At 38.3% G+C, this 13,455-nt stretch overlaps 1 protein-coding gene across 1 annotated transcript in view; it reads left to right on the top strand.

Annotated features, from left to right (window-relative positions):
* The window catches only part of CDC40 (cell division cycle 40), a 53,794-nt gene that overhangs the window by 554 nt on the left and 39,785 nt on the right, over positions 1 to 13,455 (top strand). The window contains exon 2 of the mRNA XM_021008065.2: positions 9,561 to 9,647. Within this exon, the coding sequence (XP_020863724.1) occupies positions 9,561 to 9,647 (87 nt within the window). The remainder of the gene's footprint in view (positions 1 to 9,560; positions 9,648 to 13,455) is intronic.

The raw sequence follows: 13,455 nt of genomic DNA, 5'->3' as shown, positions 1-13,455 counted from the left end.
GAATGGGAGCTCCTTGAGGGCGCTCCGTGCTCTTCGCCTTTGCTGTGCGCCCAGCATTTAGCTCTGGGCCTGGGTCCGAGCAAGGGCTTAATCTGTGCTTGTTGATTGATCTTTGTGTGTTGACTGACTGACTCACTGACTCTGTTTCCTCGTCTGCGGAGGGGGAGGCTCCTGGTCTTTCGATGCCCGGAGATTTGGGAACCATCCTTCACCAAGGCTGTTGCGACCCAGGCCCAGCCCCCCTCAGCCCCAGCCCCCTCACTTGGCTGCCGAGGCATTTTTCCTAAAGCTCAGGTCTGACTAACCAAGTCTCTAAGAGCAAAGGCAAATTGCCCTCTTCAGCATCTAAAGCCCCTCGTGACCTGACTTTAGTGTTGCTTTTTTTAATGAACTTTACATTCCCTTTTTCCTCTCTTCCTATCTCTCCCCTCACCACCCTCTTCCCTCCCTTTCCCCTCTCTCCTTCTTCCTCCCTCTCTCCATCCCTTTCTCTTCTTCTCCCTCCCTCACCTGTTTCTCCTCTCCCAGTCACCTTCCCTCCTCTCCCCCCTATTTGAAACTTAGCCAAATACCTTGGGGTTTAAGGGCTAGGTTTCTTTTTTATGGACCAGTCCTTAAACCCATATCACCCTGGTTCTCATTGATTGGCCAACAATGCAGCCCCAAGCCTCACTTGGTAATTGTTTGGATTCTGATGGCTCTGAGTGAGTGTGAAAATAGCAATTGTTTCTGTTTTGACCAGAAACCCTAAGAATCTTCCCCTCCCAGATTGAATTTTTTTTCTTTACTTTTGACTAGGTAAAAGAGGCCATTCTTTGCCTGGTTTTTGTTTTGTTTTGCTTTGTTTTGTTTCCCAGCTGACTTAATCACTGAATGGGCTTTGACTCAGATAAACTAAGACCTGGGAAAGACGTTAGCTTAGAAAGGTCAAGGCCTCTCACTCTAACCGGGGCGTCTCTTGTAGTCCTGATCTGTGTCTTTCCACTGGACCCAGATGCTCAGGAGGAGAGAGTGAGGTTGGTGACTTTGCACATCCCTGCCTCATCTAAATCCAGTTCACTTGCAAGTCATGACAACTCTTTCCTGATGTCATGGTCCACTTCCAGAGCAAAGAACAAACAACCTGTGAGTAGTAGGAGCTGCCCCACTGGGGACCCAACTAGACAGTTCCAGCTGGGCAGTGCAACTCCTCCCTCCTCCCTCCCTCCCTTCCTTCCTTCCTTCCTTCCTTCCTTCCTTCCTTCCTCCTTCCTTCATTCCTCCCTCCCTCCCTCCTTTCTTTCCTTCTTCCCTTCCCCTCCCTTCCTCCCTCCCTCTTCTCCCTCTGTCCACATAGGGAATCATACCCTTATCTGTGGGTCCTCTGCTTAAAAGAATGTAAATTTTGATCACTGAAACCTAGCATAATACCTTGGGCTTTATGGGCTAGATTCTTTTTTATGGACCATGCCTTAAGCCCGAATCGCTCTGGCTCTTATTGATTGGCCAACAATAGGAGCCCAAGCCTCCTCACTTGGTGGGAGTATACAACTCAGACAGATCTATGTACATGATGTTTACAAGTCAGGTACTCATAACTTGAGGCACTTCAACTGTTTTGCCTTGTTGTGTATTACATCTGAATTCTCTGTTTCATTTATGAGGAAATGGGAAAAATAGCATAATTGTATTTTCATATGTGTTTTATAACATTTTACACAAAGGTTCTTAACCTGGGGGCAAACTTTTATTTTTTAATATTTTGATAGCTGTTTCAACATGATCTGTTTCCTTTATAATCATATGTATTTTATTTTATGTTTTTAAAAATCAGTAAATATTTATTAAACACCTACCATGTACCAGGCACATTTTCCTGAGCAGGATTCCATAGGCTTCAGCAGATTTCTAAAGGAATCTGACACAAAAAAGGTTGGAAATTCCTATTTGAGACATAGGATTCTAGAATTTAAAACGATCTTTTGTTTTATTGATAAGAAAAGTGAGGCCCAGGAAGTTTATATAGCTTGTAGGTGAAAATGCTGGAACTGTGATTTAGGTCTCCTGGCTCCTGGTTAATGTCCCTTTTACTGCATCACTGCCACTATTTCTGCATCATAGAGCAAGGGTTTAAGAGTGTGTGTGTGTGTGTGTGTGTGTGTGTGCAAACTAGCTGATGGAATGGATAAAGTAAACCTACCTCGGACACTTACTAGCTTTATGACCCTGGGCAAGTCACTTAGCCTTTCTGTTCTCAGTTTCCTCATCTGTAAATAGTTGTTAGGAGATTAAAATGAGATGATATTTGCAAAGCAATTTGTGTACCTTAAACTGCTATTTAAATGAACTATTGTTATCAGATATTATTCTCAGAATGATGTTTGTAAATACATAAAATATGTAGCAATACATAGGAAACCAATTGTATGAAGTAAAGATGTAATTTTTTTTTCCCCATCCAAGTTCATGGACCCCCTGGATCCCGGGTTAAGAATCCCTGTCATGTTCTGGAATAGAGTTGATAAGTAATAGTGTTAGTTCAAAAACCATTTTTAAAAAGTACGGTTAGGAACAATCATAGTTGTTAGGAAAACCATAGATGGACAGAAGAGTAGACACCATCCTTGCCTTGATTGAACTTTGCTGTTGTTTAACCATTAAAGATGGCAATGCTCGAGATCCCACCAAGTGATGAAGAGATTAGACCTCTGACTTAACCAGCTAGCAGACTAGCCAAAAGGGTTTTAGAAGAAAGAGGAGCAGAACGCGGAGAGTTTGCCTGTGACAGGAGAAAGCTTAGATGCACTGCTTCCTGGACCTGAGCCCTAGAAAGTGGAGGATGCACTGATGGCCGAGACAGAAATTGATGTGCCAGCGCTTGTTTGGGATCTCAGGATGGAAAAATGTTCAATGAGCTTGCCGCCATTGTAGAATGTGATGTTCACAACCTGTTAACAGAAATTCAAATGTGTCTCTCCACTGCTGAAGCCCACCATTGGTATCTTAACCAATTCAGTCCTTAAAATAGAGCACATGTTTTTGAAACTAGGGGAAGCTATGGAAAGTTTGGTAAAGAGGAAACAATCTGCAATGCATTCAAAGCCACCCAAAACAACTTACAAAAGCTTGATACAAGACTTGCATCAATTAAACAAGATACAACCTCAGTGTCAAAACACTTGATGCAATCCATGCTAGACCACACTTTGAGACAGCACCAGAAGGAGAAGTTAACATAGTTTCCCTTAGCTCCCCCTGGACACCAACTTGACACAGCTACTACTCTGGCATCACTGACTGGTGTGGTCTATGGTCGTCTATGATAATCTATGAATAAAAAAAAATGGTTGTTTATGAACTTCTAATGGTTCTGACTTGGGTGGTAGAGAGTATTTAATACAATAATAATAATAATAACTAACATCTATATAGCACTCGGAGGTGCTAAGTATTTTACAATTATTATTTCATTTGATCCTCGCAACCATGATGGAAGGTAGGTGCTATTATCTGCATTTTACAGATGAGGAAAATGAAGAAACAAAGTTTAAGTGACTTGCCCAGTGTCACACAACTAATAAGTTTTTGAGGCTTATTTAAATTATGGAATTACAACTTGCAGTTTCTCCAGATACATCTGGTCAAAGGAGGAAAAAATAGTGATCTTTTTTGAACATAGTCATGTTTTTATCTAGAAAAAACACTGTTGTATGTACCGTAGTTAAAAATAGCAAACTATGTAATTAAAGGTGCTACAGGCTAATTATGAAACATTGCTCTGAGGCATGAAATAGTCAAAGTGTGGGCTTAGACCCCTGGGGATCACTGAAATTCTTTCAGGGGTTCTGCAAGGTCAAAACTTTTCATAATAATACTGTGATGTTTTCATTTCTAATATGATAAATATCAATAGATATTACTCATACAAAAGCTCTTTGTGTTCCTCAGTAATTTTAAGAGTAAAAAGGAGTTCTGAAGTCAAAAAGTTTGAGAATCACTGATAACATAATTAAATACTAAAGTGTATGGCAGATTATGATATCCCAGAGGAGAGATTAATGTGGGCTGGAGTAGTCCTAGACGGATTGGGTAACATTTGAAGAAGTGGAGAAGGATTCCAGATGAAGAGATCACACAAGTGAAGATAATAGAAGTGGAAATGTATGAGATGTATGAGAAGGGCAAAAAAACCCAACTGACTGAGATATTTCAGTAGAGTAGTAGTTATAGAAACCAGATGGCAGGGAGTTAAGGAGAGAGTAGAAAGTGAGCAAACTGAAACAGTAAGTGTATACTACCTGTTTAGAAAGTTTAATGGTGAAAAAAAAAGGAAGGTCAATAGGGGAGCAACAGACTTGACTCTACATATTTGAAGAGCTGGAGAAAGCCAGTCGGGAGAGGCTAAAGGAAGAACACATATGTAGGAGCAAGTTTATCTGAATTCTGGAGGGGCAGTGGATTGATTAGCTTTAGAGAAGAGAATCCAGATACCTCCCCCACCCCAATATTGGAGGGAACAAAGAAAGACAGATGAGTTTAGGATGGCATTTCTTTTTATTTTTGGTAGTGTCAAGATATTAGGAGACACCCTGTTTTCCAGAGCTAAGGCACAGCAAGCAAGCTGTGCCTTGAGCTTGGCACAACAACAATGCTTTGTTCTCCTTTCTGGATGATCTCACCCTCTGGCAAAATCACATAATTATTGTATTGCTTTGACCAGCAGCACTAGGTGTTTTCTGAGCTTGGATGAGCACTGGACAAAAGCACAGACAAGTTCTGGTCATGAAGCTATGCTGTGAATCAAACTTGTCACGTTGTTGCTGTTACCCTTCATTGTCAGGGCTACAGTTCACTGCTTAGCCACTAAGTATTGAGGTTTAGCCACAACATAACAGGGTCACCACACTAGGGGCAGGGCCCAGGCACATGGGTCTAGATCCCCTTTTTGCTTGTAAGCCATTTTCTTCGCTTTGAAATTAAACTTCTCTTTGATTCCTAACTCTCCTGTCTCTAGCCTGCTATACTCAGCTTCAGCCATCCACAGCTTAAGTAAGGTTGGTTCAGTCCATTTGACAGTAGTGAGAATGGAAGGATAGAATGGGAGCTTAGAGAATAATGAGGTCTGGAATAACTTTTGGGGAAGTGTACTAAACAAGAGATATTTTTTTTTCGTGTTACCAAATGCTAGGTTAGAATTACATGGGATGAATTTACAAAGGGATATAGGTCTGCTTTGTTCCTTGACTTGCATTCATGTTTATTGAGCATCTACCATGTGCACAAGAAGCATTGTGCTAGATGCTGTAGGGGAGATACAAAGAATAAGATACATTCTCTGCCCTCACTGAGCTTAACCAAGTAGTTGTCTAGTAAAGGGATTAAGATGTGTACATAAATGACTACAATACAAGCTATCGCAGGAAAGTGCAATAAGAAAGGAACAAAGCACTAAGATAGTTCAAAAGAAGGAAAGTTTTTCTTTTTGTCCAGAAGGATCGGAAAAAGTTTCATAGAGGAGATAATATTTAAGCTGGATGTCTGAGCATTAGGTGGAAGTGTAGAGGGCAAGAAAGGCACAAAAGCAGGATTCAGTTTGGCTGGGTGAGAACTTACCTAGATAGGTAATAGTATGAAGTAAAGTTAGAAAAGTGTGTTGGAGTTAAATTGTGAATAAAGTAGTTTTAGTGCCTATCAGGAATTACTGACAATTTTTGAGCAGTAATTCTAAAAATATGGTTGGAATAAAAAGTATGTAAATAGGGGTGGTCCAAGACTGGGGTTTAGGGCACTGGACAAGAAATTAGACAAAAATAGACCTTCCAAAACACAGACTTTAGAATTTAGAATTTATGCTTACTAAAACAAAAGCAATAACTTCATAATATGGTTCTGGAAAAGAAAATGCTAACTATTTTATGTTTTTGTGTGTTGTATGTTTTATATAATGACCTTCACATTTGGTCAGAATCATTGTGCCTTAAGCATTTATGTACATTATAATAGGAAAATAGGAAAGAGTTTGTCAGAAGCAGATAAGTCATTTGAGGTAAGCTCAGACATTTGAACAATTTTATTTTGGTTGCAAATGAACATATTGGCAAGGAATAAATTGGTACAATGTCTTTTACACCCCAGATAGTTTCCCCCCAACAGAACATTCCTCTGCTTTTTTTTTTCTTCTTCATTACTCTAAGGTCTGAAATATCAGAAAACATTTCCCTTAATGTAGATTTGGTTTAAATGATCTCATGGCACTTGTTCTCAGAATTAACCACAGTCAATTCAACACCTAGGGACTTCTTATTTATAGGTTATTTCGTCATTCTTCCCTTCCTTGCATTCCGGCTCTTTCAGTGTCCTTTGCCAGAGTTGTGGAAAGAAATGAAGGTTGCTAAATAATCACTTTAAAAAAAAACAACTAATTTCTTGAAAGCATACTACTGGATCTGGAAAGAACTTAGCATTGTCCCCATTGATTTATATGTTCTTCATTACAGGAACAGCAGCTGAATATTTACTCTCTCATTCAGCCCTGCTTCTAGATTTTACCCATTTCTTTTCCAAACTCTTTCCAGTCTAACCCTCTCATTTTACAGATGGGAAAATTAAAGCCCCAAAAAAAGCCATTTAAAAAAATTCAGCACAGACTTCTGTTAAATAAACTATTTCCCTAAGGATTTCTTAAGTATTCACTTTACCAAGAGTTGGTTTGTATGCAGCTTTTTAAAAGTAAATATTTCATTCTAGTTAGGCATGCTTATAGTGATGATTGTAAAAATGTTTTTTTTTATTAAATGAAAATGAGTGAAAAAAGTAATTTTTATGCCACATCTTCTGACAAAGCTGGTATTTTAGGTCAGTAAAAAGACAGAACTGCAGGATAAGAGTGCTATGTGTGAGGAGCAGCAAGAAATCAGTCCTGCTGGATTGTAAAAAATTTGGAGGTGTGCAGCTAGATGGGGCAGTGGGTAGAGCACCAGCCCTGAATTCAGGAAAACCTGAGTTCAAATCTGGCCTCAGACACTTGACACTTACTATCTATGTGACCCTGGGCAAATCACTTAACCCTGATTGCCTCACAAAAAAAGAAAAAAGAAAAAAATTGGAGGTGAATAAAAAGTGTCAGAAGACTAGGAAGGTAGGAACTGGCCAGGTTCTGAAGGTCTTTAAAAGCCAGAGGGTTTTTATCTTTAGTCCTGGAGGTAATAGAGAGCCACTGGAGTTTATTGAATAGGTGAGGAACATCTTCAGGCCTGTACTTCAGATGAATCACTTCAGTAACTGAGTAGAGAATGGATTGGATTGGGGATAGAGTTGAAGGATGCTAACCAGAAAGCTATTGCAGTAGTTCCAGCCTGAAATGATGTAGCTGCTGTATGCGTGGAGAAAAGGGTACACAGGTGATAGCTGTTGTGAAAGTAGAAACTACAAGAATTGGCAGCAGGTTGCATGGGAGTAGGGGTGGGGAGGTAAGAGGGAATGAGGAATTAAGGATGATGCCTAGTTTGAGGAACTGGTTGAATGGGAGGATGGATGGTAATATCCTCCACAATAATAGGGAAGTTGGGAAGAGGGGAGGGTTTGAAGGGAAAGGTAATAAATTCTGTTTTGGATATGTTAAGTTTAAGAGGTTTAAGGAGACATCCAATTCAAGATGTCCAGTAGGCATCTGGTCATCATCTGAAGTATCTTCAGTTCTAGATGCCACACTTTACAAAGGACTCTGATGAGCCAAATAGTGCCCAGAGGAGGGGCAACTAGGATGGTGACTGATCTTAAGTCACACAAGGATTGGTTGAAGGACCTGGGGATATTTTGCCTGGAGAAGTTAAGGGAGGAAGAAACCATACATTCGTTAAGTGTCTAGAGTGTGCCAGGTACTGTGCTAAGCACTAGGGATACAAATACCTTAAAAAAATTAAAAAAAGTCCTTGCCCTCAAGATTACATTCTAAAATGGGGGGGAGAAGCTAAAAAGGAGGAAGTTTTGATAGGGAGGTGGTATTCCTAGATTCCATGGAGGGGGATGGGGGGGAATGAGAATGATGGCCAGACTACAGGCAACATGGTTTATAAATGGTGGCCTAGAAATTAGATAGAAGCATGGTTTTTGGCAAGATAAGGGAAGACTTATCAGAACCCAGAGTCTTTCCAGGGTCAGAGTCCTGGGGGACTAAGGGTATGAGAAAATGGGGGTGGTGGTCAGGATACAGACAGCAAAGGTTGCTTAAAAGCTATTTTCCTTACGTTAGAAAAGGATTCCTATATCTTACCCCAATTCAGTCTTTATGTGGCCAGCAAATCAGGAAATATAAATACAGTATTTTATAATGTAATATGACATATATATGGTTTTGGGAATGGAGGCACTAGGGAGGTAGCTGTTTTTAGAAGTTGTTTCAGAGATGTAGTTATTACTCTGAGAATGTTTTGGTAGTATCTTTCTTTGGGGAAGTGTCTATCGGTGCCCTGTATCAGGTTCTCTCCATTAGCTGCAGCCAGAGAGGAAAGTTTAGAACTTTACCCACACAACCTATTAATAATGAGAACATACCTAATAAATGTGTGAAGAGCAGAGGTATGAAATTCTCTTCCTCGTGAACATCATAAGAAAATTCCCAAAAGCTGATTTGTCCCTTCTCTTAATTCATCAGGTATTTACAATCTGTATCACACATTTCCAAAATTTATATATTTTCTTACTCTAGTTTTTGTTTGTTTTTTTTTCCATGCCTATATTTACAGATTATTTATATGCCTTATCTATCTAGGCAAGTTAGTAACTCCTAGAAGACATAAACTGCCTGTTCTCCCTAGCTACACAAAAAGTGGTTTGTTCATTTAAGGGTGTCTAATTGCATCATTTTGGAAGTAGAGAATTAGATGGTTTGAGAATTGGAATTTTTTTTGGCTGAACTGACTTGAAATTCCTAAAAGGAAGAATCAAAGCTTATTAAATTAATTTAAAACCACCAGCAGTGTTAACTTGTATGGATGTTCTGTACTTACTAGGAGAAAAAAAGATTTATTTTGAAAGAAGAAAAACATGCCAGATTCTGTGAGCCATTTTAACCATCAAAAATTGCTACACTTATTTTTATTAATCATATGCTGGAAATTTTAAACATATTTTATAAAATAGCTGTGATAATAAGACTGAAGAAAAGATTGTGAATTTATTTTTATTTTTTAAAATTATGAATTTAACAAACATTACAAATATGAACCTTCCCATATAGAACAGAAAAAGAAGGTTGTATATAATTAATCTTTATTGCATACATATATCTGCATATTGTGTGTGTACGTGTATGTATACATACATGTCTATACTTATGTGCATATGTACTTATTTATATAAAATGTAACATGATGTTACCAACATTGCCCTTATTTTTCTTGGTCTTTTGAACTTCCACACACATATATACATATCTTACAAATGTTAGTTGTTTTAATGCTTTTTTAGAAATTGCTATCATACCCACCGACTAGACATGAATTTAAAACCACTGCTTATACAAGTGAAAGTAATAAAACAGTTGCCAGATATTTAAAGTTTATGTGTTTGGTTTATTTTAGGAAGATGTAGAGACTGGAGTACACCTTGATCCTGCCATTAAGGAAGTCCAATACAATCCTTCTTATGAGACTATGTTTGCTCCTGAGGTAAGAATAAAGTATATTTGAAGGTGTTGGTTTCAGATTCTGTGTTTGAAAAAGTCTAAAAAGACTTCTACTTTCTTCACATTAAAGTGATTTATTTGAAAATGCTTGAAAGTTTGCCAGTGATAGCTTGATGAAATTTTTTTCCCCAGTGTATACCTACATTTAAATGGATGGGTTGTGGTCTTCATTGTTGAAAGGAATGCTCACATTCATGAAATCATAGATCCATAGACTTTTTGTGGGGGGGGGCAACTAGGGTTAAGTGACTTGCCCAGGGTCACACAGCTAGTAAGTGTCATTTAGTCTGAGGGCAGATTTGAACTCAGGTACTCCTGACTTCAGGACCAGTGCTCTATCCACTGAGCCACCTAGCTGCCCCGATCCATAGACTTATTGAAGAAGCATATTTAAATACTTGATAACAGGGGAACTTTGATCAAGGAAAAAAAGAAACAGAGTAAGGAGGACATTTTATTTCCATAAGAGAAGAAAATATTTTTGCCTTCAAGGAAATTCCCATTGTATTTATTGTAAAATTAAGTGTCTAAAGTAGATGCTTTAATGATCATTTTCTTTTTACCTGACCAGTTATCCTGATTTATATCTTGCTACTGGACCCAGATGGCTCTGGGGGAGAAAATAAGGCTGGTGACTTTGCACATCCTTCCTCACTTAAATCCAATTTACTTGCAAGTCATGGCATCACCTTCTTGATTCTCTTCAAGAATGAAGGACAAACAACAGTCTTTTCACCCATTTCTTCCTTGCCCCATAACCTCTTATCTGCATTTTTCTGGGAACCCTGCATTGACAACTCCAAAAAGGTAGCATTTGCATTATCTTCCTTTCTTAATGTTCTGCCTGGCAAGTTACACTTCCCTTATGATACCAGTGCAGTGTATAGGATATTTTCAGATGCTATGGCTGTACACAGTCCACTAGAATTCCCCAAATCAGCATTGATTTATAAGGGCCAAAATTCATTCTCAGAATCATAGATTTAGAGCTTTCATTTACCTTTAGAGGTCATCTAATCCAACCCTTTCACTTTTCAAATAAAGAAACTGAGTCCAATGTAGATGAAATGGCTTACCCAAGGTCATACCAGTGGTAAGTAGCAGGTACAGGTGTCAAATCCCAATTTTCTTGACTCTAGACCTAGCATTTTTTACATTGCACCACACTACAGTTGCTTTAGCCTTTAGGCAAATCTCTGTCACCTCTCAAGATAAAGCAGTGCCATATGTATTTGCCCTACTGCTTGCTTTAATGATCGTAAACCAATATTGACTAAATTGCTATCCATGGGCTACTAGGCTGACTCAGTTCATCACCATGAGGTACTGGGACCAATTGTGCAAATCAAGCAAATGAAAACAAAGAACCTCCAACAGTAACCATGGCTTACATTAGCACTACGTGGGAATACTACTGCTAAGCTAGAGGCTTAAGCAAAGGAGAAAGGAAAAAATTTACAAGGAAGGATATCACAGACTTATATAGTGGAAAGAGAGCTACATTTAGAATCAAAGGGACTTGGTTTGATTTGAGTCTGTTATTCCTTTTGTGAACTTTCTCTAATCCTCAACTGAAGGAGTTAGACCAAATGATCTCTTTTAGATAAAAATTCCTTGATTTCAATGAGCATAAAATAATTTGGGTAATCTGTCTAGTCTTTTAGTATTTATCTCGCTTTACTTTTGGAATTATTTGAATTATTAATGGTGGGTAAATCTTAAGGGTCCCCAAGTTATACCTTGTATTAAATCCATGATTTTTAGACATGAGCTTTGTTTTATGTTATCCTCTCAATAATGATGTTGAATGATGAAGAAAGAATTTATAGTTCTGATATCCACCTATGATCTTAAATTGATTTTTTAATTAAATATTTAGGTGTGCATACCATTTTGGTAGGCACAATACAGAATAAACTGAACTGACCTGGTTACTATCCTGAGGGAGACCCAAAAAAAATGATGTAACATGAGTAAGCACAAAAAAATGCATTGAAGCAGAAGAAATATTCCATTTAGAAGAGTTTTTGTAGAAAAAAACCCAGGACAGTAGAAATAGAAAGCCCCATTTTTTTACAGATATAAAAATTGAGTTTCAAGCTCAAAATATCTTTCATTTGAGGAAAGAAGAATATTTGGACTGAAACAAGGAAGGCATTGTATCTAGGGAGAATACTGTGACAGAAAACAGGAATAATTCATTAGAATCTTTTTCACCTCTCCCCCTTGATATTCCTGCTGCTATCCTCTTTCAGGTCTTATCATCTCTGAACTTATACTTGGACAGTTGTAATAGTCGCTTCACTTTACCTGCCAACGTGTCTTTTCCTACATTTCATCCTTCATATCCCTGCAAGAGAAATCTTCCTGTTGTAGGAGTCTGATTGATCTGTCCTCTCCTCAGTGGATTCTCCATTGACATGGAGAGTAAAATCCAGACTCTTTAGCCTGACATTAAGAGGTCCACAATCAGACTGCAACATACCTTTCCCAAGTTTACACTATTTTTCTTCATGCATTCCAGAGCTCAGGGGTCAGCAAGCTATGGCCTTCAGATTGGCCCTCTCAAAACAAATTCTTAGCTGGGTACTGTGACAGCCTTTTTTGCTGATTCCTGCCTATCCAAACCAAATCATTTGCTCTTTCCTATCTCACTAGAGCTTCCTGGACTTAACACATGCTGTCCCCCATGCCTAGAATGTTTCCACTTAAACTATTAACTCTTCCATGAATTTTTTTCCTGATTTTCCCACACCACCAGCATCTGTAAATAATCTCTCTGTTTTAAGATCTCTCCTACCACTCTGTTTATACCTTTTCCATGCATTTGTTAGAATTTATATCATGATTTCGTGTACATCCTATCTTTTTCCCTCCCAAATATATTCATAAATTCCTAGATAACAGAATATATGTGTCTTTATTTCATTTTATCTGTTGTGCCTAACCCAGTGTATTGCTTGTGTTTTTCTTAATTGAATTGAACTGGAGGTACAAAGTAGTTTTAAGTAGAGCAAAGTACCTTGAAGCTACAAGTAGGAATGTTTTATCATCTTGATGATAGAATAATTAAATTTCATTTTCCATCTTTCATTATTAAATAGACATAGAACTACTTCATTTAATTTTCCTGGGCTTTAGAAAGATTAAATATAGTTAAAATTTGTGATATAAAAAGAACAGAAATAGTGTTTTCAGCAGTGTTGTTATGTGGTTGCACAAAGAACTTTTTCATACTATAGGAAGGCACCAAGTTATTATTCTATCATTTCTCAAATCCCTTCAGCTTGCCAAACCACAGGTTCCTTTATATGCCCTGGAGCAGTTTAGTAGATACGTTGGGGAAAGATTTCCATGTGATTTACATTGTCATTTTCAAACTAAAGTACGCCTCTAAAATTCATTAAGGAATTGACAAAATGAAAAAGATGATTTTATTTACATTTCATTTAAAGTATATTACTTCATTTCTGGGAGGCAAGATGGCAGAGTAAGCAGTAAATCGCCATAACTCTCCCTTATTCACCTCCAAACAAACATAAAATAGCTTCCCACAACAAGTCCTGGAACAGCAGAACCAGCAAAAAGACAGAATGAAACAATCTTTGAGACCAAGAAACTTGGAAGATTGATAGGAAAGGTCTGTCTCAGGTAAAAGGGGAGTGAAATCCAGGACAGGAAACATCCTAGCAAGCCAGCAACAAGCCCCACCTCAGCAAACCAGCAGTAGATCCTGAGCCCCAGTGTAGTGTAGCAGGCAAATGCCAATACCAGGATCCCCCACATGCCTC

The sequence above is a fragment of the Phascolarctos cinereus genome, unplaced genomic scaffold (genome assembly GCF_003287225.1).
Source record: "Phascolarctos cinereus isolate Bilbo 61053 unplaced genomic scaffold, phaCin_HiC Scaffold_5;HRSCAF=322, whole genome shotgun sequence".
In the NCBI taxonomy this organism is placed as follows: Eukaryota; Metazoa; Chordata; class Mammalia; order Diprotodontia; family Phascolarctidae; genus Phascolarctos; species Phascolarctos cinereus.
The sequence above is the reverse complement of the archived record's forward strand: the minus strand, read 5'-3'. Positions and strand labels throughout refer to the sequence as shown.